This window comes from Heterodontus francisci, chromosome 9 (assembly GCF_036365525.1).
Source record: "Heterodontus francisci isolate sHetFra1 chromosome 9, sHetFra1.hap1, whole genome shotgun sequence".
Lineage (NCBI taxonomy): Eukaryota > Metazoa > Chordata > Chondrichthyes > Heterodontiformes > Heterodontidae > Heterodontus > Heterodontus francisci.
In genome coordinates this window covers 94,816,708-94,836,811 of record NC_090379.1, presented here as the reverse complement: position 1 = coordinate 94,836,811, position 20,104 = coordinate 94,816,708, and the positions used below count along the sequence as shown (strand labels likewise).

Sequence of the window (20,104 nt, the reverse complement as noted above, 5' to 3'; positions counted from 1 at the left end):
TTTTTGGTGTACACTACACGTGGCAGTAGGCCGGGGAGTCTTTTTATGCTACAGATGTTTTGTTTGACGGCCTGGTTTTTAAATGTGGCTTCTCTTCATCATTAGCCTCCAAAGCTGAATCAATTACAACTAAGTCTAGCAAGCGCCGAAGTCTTTTAAACAGGAGGTGCTTCCACGTGCTCTAATATCACAAGAATAGAAATGACGATTCATATACACAGTGATCCATTACAGAAGAAATAAGCATATGTAGGGGATAGATAGTGACTTGTGCGACGGTGTTAATAAAAGCGATAGTGAGTTAGCCCATTTTACCGCCCGCCATTGAAGTAAAAAGAGATGTAATAGCTTCTGACACACGATCACCCATTTTACATTACTGCACAAGCTCTCCTCACTAGCACCCACCTCAGCGTCAGAAAGTGCTGCAGAAGCCACACGCTGTGTATTAGAAAATTAAGTCGACATTTCTGAGATGAATTAATTAGCATTTTGCAGTTACTTTTTGACAAATTGTGGGGATTATCCTATATTTGCTTTTGAAATGAGAATGAAAATCTGTAAAGACCATCCCATTATCACTGTACTGTAATATGATATACAGTGATTCCTCCAGGATAAGGAATTATCTATAGGCTGTAACTACAGTATGTATAAAGGGCCTCTGTTCACTGAGTTACTCTATATAAAGGGTTAATTGTCCGGATCTCTCTAAAAGGGCCATTTATAATGAATGTCTAAAAGTTAAAGTAAATCACTTTGTAAAAAATTCTGGTTGGAGTGAATCACTCTGCAAAAGGAACAATTGACAGTGATATAGTCTGTATAAAGGGTCAGTTAACAGGGAATCACTCTTGTGTAAAGACATTAATCTTAATGCCCATGCAAACCATCTGGGGGTGAAATTATGATTGGCAGCATCCTAGTTTGGGACCAAAATGGGATCCAAAGCACACGTGCACACGTCTGCCATGAATTGCACCAGACACCATCTCGATAAAGGACAAACAAGAGGTGTCCTTTATCCATGTCTGAAGCAGGTGCTAGTATATTTGCATTTGCAAATAATGGGCTTAATACCTGCTTCTGCTCCTTGCTGCACTTTGGCTGACTTGCTCCAGGGAAAGACACGCTAAACACCACATAGAAGAAAAAGGGTTAACTATACCATAATCACTGCTGCTCCCAGTCCCGAGATTTCTGACCTCACTCCTGACTCCTATCTCCAAGACCCCTGCCCTGATTCCCCGCCTCCCCCCCCCCCCAGTACTCCCGAGGTCTGCGATCTTCCTACTTGACCACCGACAGCACTCCTGACCCCCAAACAGTATTCCCGAACCCTGTGATCTTCCTACCCGATCCCCCACCGAACACTGACTCCGAAGCCCACCTGCTCCTCCTCCAGATCCCCAATGTTCAACCCACTCACACTGGAACTTGGAGCACAAATCTGTGTGGGCTCTGACCATAGTGCCTTTATGATGAGATCTGAGGCCCTAAATCCCCTCAGACCTCCCCATTTGAGTGCGGGCTGTTAACAATGTGCGGTGAGGCGCCCAATAATGGGCCTGCCCGAATTCCTAGGTCCTTATGTTTAACTATGTGCTATAAAGTGGGCATCTGTAATGTGTAGCAAGAAGCTTTAAATAGTAATCACTGCATAAAGTAATTTTGCATATTAAATGACGCAGTGGAGCATGACTGCATATGTTGAATTAAGGCCCCCTATCATGAACTCTATAATATACCTCAAATCCGCCAGGCCATGCCTTCACTGCCATCACATTCTTTGGTGCCTCCATCTTCCCAGACAAACACCTGAAAATCTCTATTATTAATGGTTTCATTCATACCATTGGGGTTTTGGGTGGGGAGGAGATAGAGAAAAAAGTATCAAAGAAAAGGTTTACCTCAAGGCTTTTGTTGGCAAATACATTTTTAAGCCATTTTTAGATTTCTTCAGAACACTTGAACTGTCTTTTCTTAGGCCAAAGAGACAACAGCCACTCTACCTGATGGATAATGATGTGACTTTTGTGTTGTCAAGTGGGCCCAGACTATACATGCACTATTGGGGTGTTGTTCCATGTCCCCTCTTCAACCTGATCTTGACTTGCACCTATTATGTAATACCAACTACAACCATGGGCAGAATATTCTCAATTTATCAATCAGTGAGGGTGAGCTGCCTTCAAGGTGTTTTTTCTTGGGGGGGGGGGATCTCCCATCCTCTTCTAGCCTGTATCAGAGCCTTTAGTCACTAGAAACATACCCTGAGCAAAGCAGACAATAACATTAGCTTGATCACTATTACCAGAATGTGCGACTAAATCAAAAGCAACCATCCAGCGTCAATGCAGTCACAAATTATCACGTCAAAACCCAGACCAAATTTAACTAATAAGAAAAAAAGTTATTCAAAATTACTCATTTTGTTAACAATTTCATTTTTTTTGTGATTTTACACAAACCTTTTATAACCAGAAAGAAAGAAATGCACACAAATATGTTGAAGTTATCCATGCAGATTTCTTCCGATAAAAAGGGATAATACTTTGGACAAAACCAACAATCCAATGAACTCATCAGCAGGAACAGCACTTGGCTACACAGACTGGCTAACATATTGCGCCTGTCAAAAAACTCTACTTGTGCAGGACCAGCTTTTATTTTCCCATTGAAAAGAAAAGCATTAGAAAGCAGATAGGTATACAAGCCACTAGCAGCAGGAAATATAAGAGCACTTTTGAGTATCTAGCTACTTCTTTGATTGCAGTCCATTTGATCATCCCAGAGATTCTGCATTCAAGCTATTCCCTCCAGTTTCTCCCTCGAACTATTAATGCCTCAGGTCCTATAGATCTCATTTTCACAGTAAGCTGTGTAGGAGTTAAAAATATTCTTCTCAAGATACTTTGCTGTTGCTAGAAGCAAGGACTTGCCTTTCATAACTGTGCAGCTTGCTCCCTGCTGCCTTAAGTTTGGTAAGCATACAAGGTAATTTGTGCACCTGTTCAACTATTTACAGTGTATGATGCATTCAGCAACCTCATCTTATATCCTGTATACCTTGTGGTGAGTGTAGCCCATTCAACCAGGCAACTGAATGTTCTGTTATATAGAAAATCTCTGCCTATGTAATGTGTATAAACAATCTGAAATAGATATGTTTCCATACATCTTTGCAGTGTTGCTCCCAGCACCTCATAGGACTGTTCATTTGTAATCTAGCTCTATGGACAATGTGTCACTGTAAAATCTGTTGTGATGCATGAAATGCTTCACCACCCTTTTCCCCCAACAATCTTGCTATCATTGCAGGTAAATGGAGTTAAGATGCCGATCAGCCATGATGCCGTTGAATGGCAGAACAGGCCTGAGGGGCTGAATGGCCTACTCCTGTTCCCATGTTTAAAACCCATCATTTATGCATCAACTGGAAGCAATATTTTAAGACTCTGAATGGCGATTCCCTTTAGGTTAATGTGGGGGCGATTTAAAATGGTGAGACAGTATTTACATAAAAAACTTTGGCATTGGTTTTGTTAAACCAGCCAGTCAAAAAGAACTGAACAATTATTCTGAATAGAGATGAGTTGACCTTTAACCGGAACACCCCTTCCCCACAGATGCTTCAATTCTTTCCATTTGTGATGACACAAGCAAGATTCCTACGATGTTATTGACATGTAAAAACCGGTTTTCAAAATTTACAGGACATGTAATCAAATTAAAGGGAGCCTTTGCAACAAGCAAGTTTTCAACTGAATTCTACAGCCAGTCGTGGTGTACTTAAGCACTGTTGTCCAGTTCCTTCTATGAAACATTGTTATTTTTTTGGATGGATTACCTCTCAACAGCAAGGACTGGACATAATAATTTCTTTGGACACACAGCAGGCCTTTCCACTCAAGAAGGGCAGTTCTCATTGCTGTTTTTTTCCTCCTTAATTGATTCTTCAATTAGACAAACCTTTATTCAACTCTTTTCAAATAACCTAACAGGATCCAAATAACCTTCCTCCCATTCCGCCCCCCCCCCCTCCCACCCCCATTGTAGTTTAATAAAAACCCTTCTGTAAGGCAAGAAAGCTCAGGAGTAATTGATGAAGCCACAGGACAGTCTTCTACAAAATGTCTTGCGTTTTTTTTGTAGGATGTGTGCTGCCCTCTTCACTGGGACTATCTCCAATGTTTTTTTGTTAAAGAGTGGAATATTGTTGGCAAGTATTGCATTGTGTTCGAAGAGATTCAAGTGTCTCTTTGGGGGTAGCACAGGCCACCTTTCCTTTAGAACCCCTTTATGTAGCAGTAGGCTTCCAAACTAGAAAACAGAATGTACAGTAACCACAATCCCCCAAATAACATGGCGGTGACAATGCGGGGTCCCCATGGACCCCCGAGCTCTCCCCCGATGTGCGGCCGCCTCCTGTACAGCAGGATGCTGATGCTGACGAAAGCAAAGATGGTGAAGAGAGTGACTGAAAAGGCCAAGGTGCCTGCGTCAACATGGAATTCCTTGCCCTGGGATGCCCAGTAGATGGCAGCAATGGACCATGCCAATCCTATGCCCAGGAAAACATTGACTGCGTTGCTTCCGGTGACATTTCCAATGCAGGCATCAGCATAGTGGTCCTGGGAGGCTGCTACTTTGCTGGCAAAGGTGTCTGTAAAAATATCAAGAGGCACAACAGATCAGAACAATGATTAGGCAAAAGCTTCCACGCTATTCTCATGCATTAGCCTAAAAGTGTCAACAATTTATTGAACCATGCATGGCAATACAGCCAAGTGCAACTGTGTCCTCACCTGACAGTCACACCTTTCAGCAGGAGTCAAGGGGCAGCAATCTGATGTGGGAACCCTGGCTGGCTTATCTCTGCTCACACATCCACCTGAACCATCAGAGCAGGCCATCATTGCCCCGGCTGAGCAACGGTTAGCAGAGATTAACTGCAGGGCCCCACTCACTGCTGCAGTGGAGACTGCACTTGGGGGTCATCCTGCTCAGCTCTGCACTTGGCATTACATTTACCATATGAATCACTGGAAGAGCACCCAGCCTTTGTTTGAATAAGGAGATACCTATAAACATTTGCCTGGTGGATGATGTACTAAAGCTACAGTTCAGCAATTCTGAAATCTGAGAAGCTCTTTTTTTTTGCCTGGTCTACTGGGCAACAGCACAGGTCTGGTGCCGTCATTTCTGACCGGCACTCTCGCATTGAAGTATTATTTTATCACCATGCACAGAGCTTCAAGTAATCCAGAATTTCTGAGAGTTACAAATCCAGACCAGTACCAGATCCTCTGCATTTCTTTGGCTTCATAAGGTAGATGGAAGTGAATAAACTGGTAGCTGGAGGGTCCTTATTATTTCAAGAAAAAAAAAATTCTTAGGATATGGACATTGCTGGGAAGTCCAACGTTTACTGCCCATCCCTAGTTGCTCTTGCGAAGGTGCTGGTGGGCCTTCTTGAACCCCCTGCAGTCCATGTGCTGAAATCCATTTTCCACTGAGTGAAGCTCAATTTTTTGTCCCTTAAATTGACTCAAAAGTACCTGAAACATGTGCACAAAGCAGTGAATGCTCTTTTTAGTTTTTTTTCTCCTTAACATTACCATGTTTCATTTCCATTTCAAGGTGAGTTAGTTCCTGAGGGAATATTGAATTGGTGAGATAGGATCTGAGGGATATCAGAGTACTGACATGGGATGTGACAGAATTTGTCTTTTGATGAGAAGTTAAGCCAAGTCTCCATCTGTCTGTTCTGGTGGTTCCATGGCAATATTCAAATAAATGTCAGGAATTCACCCATTGTTATGAGTAACATTCCTTCCTCCATTCAACGACATCAAAGTAAACCATCTGATCATTTTATCACATTGCTGTTTGTGGGATCTTGCTGTGCATACACCATGGCTGGTGCTTTTACTTTTATAAGAACAGTCACTGCAATTTAAACTAATTTATTGTCTGAGGCATTTGGACAAGTTTTTGACGGGCATGATATGGAAATATATAAATATAAATTTTTCCTTTCTGCCTTTTCATGGACAGATAGAATATTGGCTTGCAATGTTGGATGTAATGAAATATTGATCGTCTAATTTGGGATCAACCAGAACATCAAGAGATCCAGGGCGATCCTGGATCATGTGTCGGCTTTTCATATCCAAAGATGCAGGCAAACGTTCTGACAGCATGGCTCCATATAGGACAATAGAACACTACAGAAGGGAGGTTTCTTTATACAACATCACAAATCGGGAACTGCCACAACCAATCTGGGATTGTCCTGGATGAATTGAAGCATTACTAAGGTAGTAATTTATGATATGAAACACACAGCATTACTGTGGTAGTGTCTTTGAGTGAGCTACACAAGATTTCTCCATGTCACATCTATATATAATCATAATGCATTAAAGGGTGGAGTTTCCAGCTTCCCTTCCCCTGGTGCTAGACAGGAGCAGTGTAGCCAAAGTGTGTGTTGGACATTGGATATCAGAATCTTGCATAAATGTCCCTACCAGGAGCTCTACGCCCAAACCCTGGGATCTCCCTGGACCCTCTGGTCAACAGGAATCTGAGGCCTGGCCATAGTGCCACATTTACTGAGTGCCCGTGCCTCCTTTGTATTTCTCTGGCTGGCCTGCATCAACTGCAGGCACAGTCCTAGGAGGTGAGTGTCGGACCATTCCATCTTTAAAGTTTTGCATATAGTAAAACATGCAGTCGGTGTTATCACTTTCCCCAATACATTTTGTTGATGTGACAGAACGGAATTGGATTTATTCAGTCAGAGTTACTCAGTCAACCTGATAGTTACATTGTGCGTTACGTGACATAACACCCCTACATTATATACTGCCTTTTCAATAAAGAATATACTTCAGGGATAAGCATATGGAGAACAGACATCGAGCCAGTTAAGAAGAGAATAGGAGGAGTGGTCTGATGTTTGGTTGAAGAAATGGGTTTTGATGAGTTTTGTCAAGGATGAGAGAGAAGTAGAGACACAAAGGAGGGAATTTCAGGGTAGGACCCAGATTGCTGAGGCTTGAAAAGCTAATGGTGAGGTGACTGAAGGCAAGATTTGTGGTTGTGCAGTGGTGTTTGTTGAGGCAGGATTGTTAGTCCGAGCCTCTCTGCTAATTTTCCAGAGGAACTTGATTGGGTTGGAACCCCCATCTATCCCAAGGGTGGGGGCACAATGTCATCGGGGCTGTACCCAGGGGAGATGGTAACCGGCTCAGGCATTCCCATGTTCCTGGTCTGGCAATGCATTGGTGGTCTGCTTGGTTCTGCCAGGAGAATGAGGTGCACCAGCCAATAGAGCAGCAGTTACAGAGGTCCCTGTAGAAATTATTTTAGGGCATAATCTTCTCTACTCCCTTGTAAATGGGACAATGGGCCACTCTGGAACAATTTTCCAGGAGAGCTACAGCTTCACTGGAGCAGGCAACCTTTGCTGCATTTTGCAGCCTCGGTCTTACGTTGGGATCCTGAGATGTTCCTACATACAGAATAACACAGCGCAGAAGATCACATGCACAGCATAATGTATGGTCTGGCATCTGCTGTATACACAATTTACATGGTATTATATACTTGGTAACACGTGGCTGGTACGTGTTTGAAAGGTTCAGATAGAGAATTCCAGAGCATTAAACTTACATGGCTGAAGGCTCCGCCACTGGAAATGAAACAGAGGGAGGGAGGTAGGATGCCAAGGAAGGCCAGAGTTGGAGGACTGGAGGTGCACACTGGCATTAGTATTGGAGGAGTGTGCAAAAAAAAAGTGGTGATGAGGCTGTGAGGCTTTTCTAAATGAGGAGAAGGGTTTTGAATTCAGTGCACTGGGCAATGGAAGTTGATGTAATTTGGCAAGGACAGGGGTGACAGAAGAGGATGTGGAAAGCAGAGGTTTGGGCAGGTTGTAGTGTGTGGAAGGTTGTGAGGACAGCAATGGCTGGAGGTGATAAAAGCATGGCTGAGGTTCTTAGTGTAAGTAGAAGTGAAGCAATGGCAGGGATGAGCTATTCCGAGTCAGAAGGTTATGGGTTCAAGCACCACTCTAGAACTTGAGCATGTGATCTAAGTTGACACATCACTCCAGCACTGAGGAAGTGCTGTATTGCCGAAAATGCATGACCCTGTGTTCCTGGTTATTATGTTAGGATTGTGCCCACAGTGATCCTCTGGTCCGCACCTATCTTGAATCCTCCAGTCTGAGGGGGGGCTTAATGCAACCTCTGAGGCCACTTTCAGTGGGTGTTGCAGTGTTTTGGTTTCAATCAGGAGGAGACCCAAGAAAATGGCAAAGGCAAAGGAGGTGTTCTGACATTATTCCTGTGCCATATACATATGGTTGTCTATTCTTCGGGCAGCCGCAGTCTGCTTTTCCTTCCCCTGTTTTGAGTCTGGGAAATAGGCATAACCCAATTGGAAAGCGGAGGAAAATCAGCCCCATTACTGGCTGATCACCTGACTCTTTGTGGGATCCTACTGAGTGCAAAATGGCTGCCGCATTTGCCTATATAACAATGACTGCACATCAAAAGTAATTCATTCCATCTGAAGTGTTTGGAGACATTTCTGAGATATGTAATAAGGCAACATATAAATGCTTTTCTTTCGCCTGAGTTGTAACGCTTTGTTAACGTGGAGATTCTTGAGCAATTTTTAAAACATGAAAATAAAAAAAAAACATATAAATGAGAAGTGAGTAGAATTTAGATCATTTTTGTCTTCATGTTTATTTACCTGGTACTGAGGTGCCTAGAGCTACTAATACCACAGCTGTGACTGAATCCTTTAGGCCAATTGTGCAACCAAAGTGAGAGGCGAGATCTCCAATGATGGCTGTCAGGATGCCAATGATGATAATGGATGTACAGAAACAGGCCCATCCATTCCAGTATTCAGTGGGAGGCACGCAGGCAAACAGGACCTTCCAGAAAACGGTCAGAAAATGCATCACATAGTCAAAACATGAGGGCAGCCGTTCCTCTCCCGTGTCCTCATCCTCTTCATCACCTGATGGACATATCAGAGAGGGATTGTGTTAAATCAGTAGGAAATCACATGGGATACAAGCAAGTCGACCTCACAGGTGCAGTGTTTGAACAAAACCCGTGCGGGCATAAAGATGTAAGCATGCTCCATTCATTGTGTGGAACTGAGTCAGGTAGACCAGTAAGATTCCAGGTTTGATCCACTGACTCTATTGAGCTGCACTCAGCTAGAAACACAGCACACGTGCTAATATTTAACTTCAGCTTCCTTTGCTAAACAACAGTAGATTCTGAGCATCAATTTGTAACCCCCTTCTGCAAGATACAGCTATGTGGATATATAGTAAGGTAAAGTAAGGTGAGTGATGACCTCCACAGTTGATTAGCCTGATAACACTCACTAACCAGGCTCACTTAAGAAGAACAACCACTTGGTGAGGTACTGGTGTGCTGTCAGTACCTATGGAAGAGTCACGACCTTCAGGAAAGTAAAGGAGACATAAACAGAAAGAGAAAGCAAATTTATAATTCTTAAGAAATGTCATCAGAACTTTTTCTTCCGAGGCTTTTATCCTGCTATCAGCCGCTGAAGCTCTCAGTGCAGTCCCATGCTCCAGCTGTTGCAAAGGTGTCTTTGAACATCTGTCATTGAATCATTATTTTACTACAATTGCCATTGCATCTGTTCTATATGTACTTCATTCACAGACGCCCAAAATGTACAACGTTTGCTCCAATAAATAACAAAAGCAATATGAACAGAAAAGGTGTTACACACTCCAGGGGCTACTTTAGTCAGCACGGTGGGAAATTCTCTACAAAGCAATACGCAGTAAGCTTGATGAACCTCGCTGTCACAGAACTAAGTATGATATTAAACACATATGTGGGTTATATAGAGAAAGTACTTGAAATCCTGTTGTACGATTATTAGCATACACAATAAATGAAATCCCTTTGTTATTTTAATGGTGGTGTTAACCCTTTAATTTTATTGGGCTGCAACAGTACGCATTAGTGTTTGTAAAACATAATTCTGATCAACAGTAATTTGATGTTTATACCAGGCAGATAGCCAAGGGCTCTGATATCAACTGTAGCATTTCTACACTGTCACCAGAAGCTAGCAGCTCTTTATTCTGTGGGGCTTCTATATCAAACAATGTGACACCTTCACCAACTGATCACTTTTTTTTTGTCTCAGGGACATAATCAAGTCCAGACCCAAAAGGGACAACATTAACCCTGCTCACCTGGCAGAAATGGGAGGGAGACTTACCCATCAATGCCTACTCGCGTCCCCACTCTCATTATTTTAACATACTCTTCTGAGCAGGCTGCGTGGACCCCCACCCGATGTTGGTGAGGGCCCTTCTTGGGGGCCCTGATGGCCACCAGATCCCAACTGCAATGATAACCCGTGAGCTATGCAGGGTTTTCCCACCAGGTGTAGACAAGGGAACGTAGCGGTGGGGCCACAAGAGGACCAAACAGGTTCAGTGTTTCCACTTTAATTTAACTTACCTTGTGGGGCAAGGAGGAACAGGAAAAGTTCAGGCTTCCCCTGCGGTGGGTTTCCCCCTGTGGACACAGAATGGCCCTTTAGTCGCAGCCGGTGGCTGACCTTGCAAACATTCGACTCTCACCCTCCCACCACCTTCCTGCCCATTTCTGGGTGGGCAACTAACCAGGGGGGCATGCAGATGAACCCTGGGAGTTAAAATCTACCTGGCCTCATTCTGCTGAAATTGGGGGTGGGGGGGGGGGGGGGTGGGTGCAGGGTTGCAGGGATGGAACTCGCCTCTCCAACTCGTTCGATTCTTACTCCTGGTTCAAATCTGACCTAAAGTCTGAATTTGCACAAGCGTTCACGCTTAGCGTGCACAATATTTTGTAGTATTTTCCCTGCAACAGCCATGTTGTACAATGAGAGAGATAACAGTTTCGAATGAAAAATTAGCATTAATAGACAGCTTCTTTATATTCAGCTTGATGTTTCCATTATAAGTGCTTAATCACTCTGGAATGGAACACAATCCTTCGCTGTCTCTTCTATACAGCATCATTTTGATGCACTGGGCCTAAAAATTTATGTAGACCTGAAAGTTCTGAACACGAAAAGAACAAGAGATTTATCTCATTATTTTTTTGTCTTTCACAATTAAACCCAATGCCAGACAAATAGCAACACTTCTCTTCCTTGCTGGTCTTTGAAACTGACTTTGGTTAAATGGCTCCGGTTTCTCCATGCCTTAATTGTTAGCACTCTTACTTCTGATCACAAGGTTGTAGGTTCGAGCATGGAATCCAGGCTGACACTCTAGCGTAATACTGCATTGTTGGAGATGCCGTCTTTCAGGTGAAATGGTAAACCAGAAAAGATCCCACGACACTTTTTCAAAAAAAAGCAGGAGAGTTCATCCTGGTGTCCAAGCCAATATTTGTCTCTCAACCAACATCAATACAACAGATTATCTGGTCATATGTCTCATTGTTTTTTGTCGGACCTTGCCGTATGCAAATTGGCTGCTGCATTTACTACATTGCAACAATGACTAAGCTTCAGAAGTATTTCATTGGCTATAAAGTTGTTTGGAGCATTCTATAGTTCCATAAATGCTTGCTAACTTCTTACCTAGCTCAGAAAACTTATTCTGCAGGACCACATCCCTCTTTCTACCTATGTCATTGGTACTAATGTGGACCACACTGCGGCTGTTCACCCTCCCCGCTCAGAGTGCTCTGCAGTCATTCCGTGACATCCTTGACGCTGGCACCAGGGAGGCAACACACCATCCTGGATTCATGTCTGCGGCCACAGAAGTGCCTGTCTGGTCCCCTGACTATCGAATCTTTTATCACTGTTGCTCTTCCAGTCGTCCTTGTGGCTCCCTGTACAGCTGAGCCACCCATGGTGCCATGGCCTTGGCTCTGGCTGCACTTCCCAGATGAACAATCACTTTCCTCCGTATTCAGAACTGAATACTTGTTTGAGAGTGAGATGCACTCAGGGGTCTCCTGCACTCCCTACCTGTTTCTTCTTGACTGTCTGGTGGTCACCCATTCCCTCTCTGCCTGCATACTCTGCCTGTGGGGTGACCACATCTATAAGCGTGCTATCCACAAAGCTCTCATCCTCATGGATGCGCCGCAGTGACACCAGCTGCTGCTCAAGTTCCACAAGCTGGAGCTCAAGGTTCGGCAAGTGATGACACTTCCTGCACATATGGTTATCCAGGACACGAGCAGCGTCCTGGAGTTGCCACATAGCACAGAATGTGCACTGCAAAGGCTGGAGCAGCCCTGCCGTTCCTCTATTTATTAGTTAATAAACCTTGGTATGACAAATAAACCCTGCTACTAATTAACCCTGCTACTAATAATACTAATAACCCTACCAATAGTAATAATAACCTTACAACTGCTAATACTAAACTTTACCAATACTAATCTACCTTACCACTACTAATATACCCTACCAATACTAAAACGCTAACAATAGTAGTAATAACCTCACCAATAGTAATAAACCTTATATAAAAATAATAGATAGGATTCATCAGCTACCCACTTGCTACTTGTGATTAATACTTAATATTTTTAACATTTTTTAAACTCCTAGTTGTTTAGACTCAGTCCCTAAGCAGCAAATATTCACCAGCCAATCGTCTCACTGCTTTCCTGTGATGTCACGGTTTGATATTTTTCCCTTTTTTTTCCAAACTCCGACGTGTAGAGGTTGGTTCCTCACAGGTCCACCATTCCCGACTCTCTTCAGGGAGGTGGAAGGCCCCGAGCCTGGGTCTGGATTTATTCTCTCCCCAGTAGGTTTCTCGCAGGTCCATTACTACCACTGCCATTCCCGACTCTCTCCAGGTAAGTGCCTTGTAAGACCTGCCATACTAGGCCTCAAAATGACAGATATGGGATTCACCTAGGGTAACCGAAAGACTTCCCTGAACCAGCAAACTATGGCTGTATCAGTAGTGGAGCACTTGGGCAGGCCCCTCCTGGCCCTTATACCAGGATGCACCCGCCTCCAGATTTTGGTCCCATTGTGGCAATAAAAGGTATATCAGATATGGAACTAAAGCTACTATTTTTTATCAAGTGCAAAACTGAAACGAGGGCAGGATATGACTGGGTTGGAGTGATGCGAGTTTTAACATTTGCTTTGTTAGGAACCTTAAGATTAGATAACTGAAGACATAAAACATGTACAACAAATAGACCCTAGAGGGGAAATGCTCTGATTGATGTATGGAAAATTATGGAATGCCTCATTTTCCAATATTCACTTCCAGCTGGCAAGGCTCACACTGCAGCTGTGTAGAATATCTAGCGTTAGGTGTTCAGAATTTTTTAAGATATAAAAAAGGAACAGCTCACAAAAAAAAAATTGGATGTCAAAACTAGTAATTTCCTTATGACTGCATTGCGCTCTGCTCCGCTGTAACTTTACTGGACGTGCAGCAGGAAGGAGGAGTCATAGAGACATTTATGGCACAGAAGGAGGCTAATCGGCCCATTGAATCCATGCCGGCACTCCAAAGAGCTATGCAGTCAGTCCCACTCCCCGGCTTGATCCCCACTGCCCTGCAAGCCTCGTTGGGTGGCCATCCAACTTCCTCTTGAAGTCATTGATTGTTTCCACTTCCACCACCATTGTGGGCAGCAAATTCCAGATCATTACCACCCATTGCATAAAAAAGGTGCCTCCCCTTTTTGATTACTTACTTTCTCAGAGTTCTGATTCTCGAGAGTGGTTTTCGAATATGGCCTCCTGTTGTGCTGCCACTGCTTCTTCCAGCTATTTTTAGTGTTGTTCCAGGATTTTATGGGAGAAGCTGTTGTCCACAATGTCACACTTGTGATCACTATAACATTTTACATTTCTAATATTTGCCAGTTCTGAAGAAGGGTCACTGACCTGAAATGTTAACTCTGCTTCTCTCTCCACAGCTGCTGCCAGACCTGCTGAGTATTTCCAGCATTTCTTGTTTTTATTTCAGATTTCCAGCATCCACAGTATTTTGGTTTTAATTAGATTCAGATGGCCCTGTGTTTCATTTTTGCAAAGCAGTTACAGTTCCACGGTAAAGTGTAGTTTAAGATTGGTGTTACAGTCATGGGTTAAGATGCCACTATTGCTGATCTGCCAAAAGCAATTAGAACTATATGGCTAATACTAATTTCTAGAAGAGACATTCTTAATCCAGGGGTCTTCTTGTGGACTTCACCATTCTATTTGCCACACCTTTATAAATGTAATCTCAGTAAGAATAATCTTACATTTTCCAACGAGAGGTATCTCTGGAGGAGTGAGACCTCTGCCCACCATGGAGATGCCAGATGCCCTGACCTCAGCCATATTTCCAATCCTGGAAACGCTAGCATACAGGAGGCATGCCCAAAGGGCATGGACAGAAAATTCCACTCTACATTTCTAACAGCTACAAGCATTGTGCACTCAGACTCTCTTCCAACAGTCAACCCAATTTGTCTGTAAATATGGGCGTACAAAAAAGGCCAGGAAAAGACAGGGCTAGTCCGTTCAGTCTGTCTCTTGTCCCATTCCAACTTGATGTAAGCAACAAGCAGCATCACCCACAGTCAAACAACCTCCTAGAAGAAGCTTGATGGTTACAGCTACCCTTCACCTACTTTCTACAATTTGAGATGTCTTCTATTCTAGGAACTTATCTAGCTCCGTTTTGAAGACCTGTAATGAATCCATACTCATTTCACATTCTACTAATCTATTCCAGACATCGATGACTCTTTGCAGAAGTACATCCTGGCATTTAACCTGTGTTTAACCTGTGTTTTTGTGTTTTGCACGGATGCCCCACGCCTCAAATTCCAACTAGCTCAACCAACCTATCTACCCCAATAGAACCAATTTCCTTAATTTTAAAGAATTGTTATAGCATCTCAAAATCTCCAGTGGAAAAAGCTGCAATACTTTGACCCTATCCTGATAACTAAAAGCCTTAAGTATGTATTACCCTGCTGGTCCTCATCTGGGCCTCAATATATCCAAAATGTGAGGGAACCATAACGGAGCACTGGCTGCAGTGATATTAAGTATGGTAATTCTATTTTGACGTTGACCCATCATAGATAAGCATCCAAGCACCTCGTTAATTTTCCCTATGATTTCATGACACTGGTTGTGGATCTTCATTGTTTCATGAACTATGACCCGAGGTCCTTCTCCTGTTCCGCAGCCATAATCAAATGACATGCCAGGAATTACGCTGGCCCAAATGTTTCCCACTCCATTTATTGACATTGAAGGACATTGATCATACCCAGACCCGTTTTTCTACTGTTTCTCCATCAGTTTGCAGTCTATTTCATTTCAATTCTTAACTTCCATGCACATCTTTGTGTCATTAACAAATACATTTGGACAAGTAGGTTTAGCCTCTACACGGTGATGTAGAGATGTGACACTTGCCCACTTTCTGAGGTGGCCAGAAAACATGGTGGATATCTCATGTTTTCTCCAGTCAGTCATTCAACACAATTATAGTTAATTGTAAGATCTAAGCTGCACTAAACCAAGAAGGGCAGAGAGTAAAGACACAGTTTTTGTTTGTAAGTGGCTTGATATGGAAAACATCAAACCATATCGACAAGAATCAGAGAGAATGTTTGTTGCTGTACAGTGGGAGATTTGTAGTTATGTAGACTGAAGTCTAACAGTGGATAAAGCCAAACAGTGCAAGATACAACTTAAAAATGAGCAAAAATAAAACAAAACAGAAGACGTAGCAGTTTGTAAAGGGCTCATGCAGTTATTATGGGAATTTGAAAATGTCATTGTCTGATGTTAGGAGTGATGTTATAGCCTTTGTATAAAATTCTTTTGTCCATTATTTTAACTATAGAATTCATTCATTTAAAATAACTGGGTTAACATTTTTAACCTTTATTAAAATAGCAAAAAAAGGAATTTTAAATATTAGCCATTCAATACCAGTACCACACAATGCTATTTCAGACCAATAACTGCTTGAGTCTTACTTTCCTGATGGCAACTCATACTAAAATTGTAGAGTTGTTGGGCAGGAAGGCTGAAGAAAGCATAAGAAGTGTCAAAACTGAAAATATAACAGGGACTCAACCATGACATATTAGACTGAGAGCAGTAAGCTTTCTGCTCTTGTTAACCAAAACCAACAGTTGTTATTTTTCTAATCTAATTAATTTTGAATATGGTGATTTATCTTGGTTAAATTATTATTTTTAATGATTGGAGCCCTGTGTTGTCATTATTTTATTGTAATCTGAACTTTAATTAATCCTCGAGCTGCGACATTGGATTCTGCATTTCAATTGAGTTTTAATTAGTCTATTTTATTGATATGTATTTTTTGAATGCAGAATTATTGCACATTTCATTTTTAACAATGATGGGCAGTAAATAATGAGAATATAATTAATTATTAAATCACCAGCGTCTAAAGACTGAAAACAGCCCTGATATTCCAATGACATTGCGGAAGTACTTGTCCTTACAAATGTTAATTGGCTGTTAATATAATCCATTCTGGTATTAGGAGTGGCAAAGATAGTTGCAAATGGTACTGTTAAAATTGGCAGTAGCTGTGAATAAAGTGTAAAATACCTGGAATCCAGGGGCTGATCACATGGAGAGGACTGGCTGTCCAACACCAACAATGGTGTCAGTTACCTGTGCGCAGCCGTTGATGTCATTTTTAAAGAGCTTTCAGCCCCACTGGGAAATTTAAATATTTAAAGATAAAGTTATTAAAAATAAAGACATTTCTTCTGCTGCTCTCCCACCCCCAATAACAATTAAATTAATGATTTGCCCTCCCCCCCAAAACACTTACCTTGTCCATCTGACCTTCCCCCCCCATCACCCCCTAAATTGCATAAACTGTACACTCCAACCCTTCCCACCATCCCCTACACCCATGATGTTAAGTTGACCCCGTTCCCACACTGATAAACTTACTTCTTCCTCTCTCCCCACCAGTGTGGTGCCTTGTTTCCCCAGATGGGGATCCGAAGGTGCGGGAGGGCTGGCCAGCGGCCTGAAGATCGCAGCTGGACATCAGGCGGTGACAGAAGTATAACTTATTCAAGCATTTTAATTTCTTGTTTTTTATTCGTTTATGGGATGTGGGTGTTGCTGGCTAGGCCAGCATTTATTTCCCATCCCAAATTGCCCTCAACATTTCAGAGGGCAGTTAAGAGTTAACCACATTGTTGTGGATCTGGAGTCACATGTCAGCCAGACCGGGTAAGGATGGCAGATTTCCTTCCCTAAAGGGCATTAGTGAACCAGATGGGTTTTTACAACAATTGACAATGGTTTCATGGTTATCATTAGACTAGCTTTTTAATTCCAGATTTATTAATTGAATTCAGATTTCACCTTCTGCCATGGTGGGATTCGAATCCATGTCCCCAGAGGATTAACTGGGCTCTGGATTACTAGTCCAGTGACATTACCACTACACCACTACCTCCCCACTTGTTTAAATATCCCATCGCCGAACAGTGGAGGGGCCACCACGAGGCCTTGCCACCACCGGTAATATTGGGCGGGGACATCCCGGCGTCGGGATGCGTAGTGGCCCTCTCCCAGAGGCATCTTCAGGCACCCCCCCCCATGGACCCTGATTCCTGGGGGAGAACAAAATCCAGCCCCAGAAGACTGGGTTAGACACAAATTTTCCAAACTGAGATGCACATTCAAAACTGGCCCAGACTAATGGAGATGAAAGTGTTTGCTAACTGTACAGGCTCTACGTACAATCAGTTTAGCCAGCCTCAACTCCAGTTTGTTGTGGCAGCAAGCCCAAAGCAATTCTGACACTTCTGTAGACAAATGCAGCAGCCATTTTACAAACAGCAAGACTCCACAAAGAGCATGATATGTTCCTGCCGCCTTTAATCTCTATAGTGTCGAAGTGAAGATTCATCGCGCAATGTCTTCTCCTAACTCATCCTTTCCTGTGGAGCTCTTTACCACTCACAGAAGTCCTTTGTCCTCTCACAATTATCATTATTTTAAAACCCAAGCAATATGCTAACTGTTCGCAACTTACGAATCACTTTATCTCAGCTTTTATTCTTTCCGGCTCCAGTTGTGAGGAAGTGATGATCTGGTGAAAATCCAAATTCACTTTGGGTTGTTTTGGATTAAAGATCTATTAATTGTGAAGCACTTGTTGTTAGGTAAAAATTTAAAGATTTGTGGGAGAGCCATGCCCCAAATCTCCCTTGAAATGTACCACCATTTTTGCCTTTAATATTTGGATTTACCCATCAGTATTTCATGTACATATGGATTTTTTTTCTCCTCCAAAGTAAGAAAAGCAATGTTGGATTTTTTTTTTATTTATTTGTTCATTCACAGAATATGGACGTCACTGGCATGGCCAGCATTTATTGTCCATCCCTAATTGCTCTTGAGAAGATGGTAGTGAGCCACCTTCTTGAACCACTGCAGTCCTTGTGGCAAAAGTACCCCCACAGTGCTGTTGAATAGGGAGTTCCAGGATTATGACCCAATGATGATGAAGGAATGGTGATTATAGTTCCCAAGTCAATATGGCATGTGACTTTGAGAGAAACTTGGAGCAGATAGTGTTCTCATGTGCCTCCTGCCGTTGTCCTTCAAGGCAGTAGAGGTTACGGGTTTGGGAGGTGCTGTTGAAGGAGGCTTGGCGAGTTGTTGCAATGCATCTTGTAGATAGTACACACTGCTGCCACTGTGTGATAGTGGTGGCGGAAGTGAATATTTAAGGTAGTGGATGGGGTACCAATCAAGCAGGCTGCTTTGTCCTGGATGGTGTCGAGCTTCTTGAGTGGTGTTGGAACTGCACCCATCCAAGCAAGTGGAGAGTATTCCATCACACTCCTGACTTGTACCTTGTAGATAGTGGACAGGCTTTGGGGAGCCCGGAGGTGAGTTACTGGCCACAGAATACCCAGCCTCTGACCAGTTCCTGTACCACAGTATTTATATGGTATTTATATGGCCAGGCCGGTTAAGTTTCTTACAGAGTCAGTTACAAAGTCCCAGGTAAATTCTTGTTTCACATGCTTTAGTTCTATAATAAAGTCCTTCTTGATTTTTCAGATGCTGGTGAGCTTTTACCAGTTTTCGAGATCAGCATGATTGAGGATGGGTGATGCTAGAAATTCGAGTTAAAAATGTGGAGTAAAGAGAATTCAAAGAAGATAACCATATAGATTGTTAACGGCAATACAAAGAGATTGGCATAAATAATTAGCATGTAAAAGGCTGCATCGGAAGTTGAAGTGTTATAAGATGTTGGGTGTTTGATGAGCTTATTGGTTGTGCAGAGTGATATTGTGGAAATATTTGCATTTGATTATTTTTAGTAGTGACATGTGATAGTCCTTTGGGTATCTCACTAATTAGGACAGGGGGGATTTTTTATGGTGCCTGCAAGAGCAGAAATTGTGGTGGGCAGGAGGTGATATTTCAATTTCCTGATGCAAGTTCAGCTTTAGAGATTATGTCAGCGGCATGCTTGTGCCGGGTCAGGCCTAACGCCCTTATGTGTTGAGTTCCAATTATTAATACATTTGCATACCACGAATACTCATTACCTCATAATTATTTGAAATTAAGTCCTACCTGCCAGATTCAGTCAGTGGCACACGAGACTCTCGTGGCACTCGGTTCCCATTCGTTTAAAGGTGGCATGCACTAGTCGACTTTGTGCCGCTGTGTCTAAGATCAGTGTTTTTTTTTTCTTGAACTCTTCAGCAGACGAAAGGGCAACATTGGAATTGATGTTTGGTTCCAGGCTCAGGACGGGCAAGGGTGATTCTTTTGAGGGCAGGGGGATAGTTGGAGAGTGCCTGGAGGTGCAGAGGAGGAAAGACAGGGAGGGCAGAGGTTGGGGCTTTCGGGTGCCTGGAGGTGCGGAGGAGTCGTAGGGATGGGCACGGGATTGGACGACTACATTAAATTGACGGGTGTAGGCACGGGGGAGAGATGCCATGTATACGTCGATAATGACGCGGTCCAGGGTAATGACGGAGGTTGAAGAGTCACAGAGGGAAGA

The 20,104-nt window shown here is 42.9% G+C and overlaps 1 protein-coding gene across 19 annotated transcripts in view; it reads right to left on the bottom strand.

Moving 5' to 3' along the window:
• Positions 1–4,289: 4,289 nt before the first annotated feature.
• Positions 4,290–20,104, bottom strand: part of slc8a3 (solute carrier family 8 member 3) — a 923,598-nt gene continuing 907,783 nt past the window's right edge. For all 19 annotated transcript variants that reach the window (XM_068039521.1, XM_068039522.1, XM_068039526.1 and 16 more), the window contains 2 exons: positions 8,770–9,042; positions 4,290–4,666 (listed from right to left, as the gene is read on the bottom strand). In XM_068039521.1, the coding sequence (XP_067895622.1) occupies positions 4,290–4,666; positions 8,770–9,042 (650 nt within the window). The remainder of the gene's footprint in view (positions 4,667–8,769; positions 9,043–20,104) is intronic.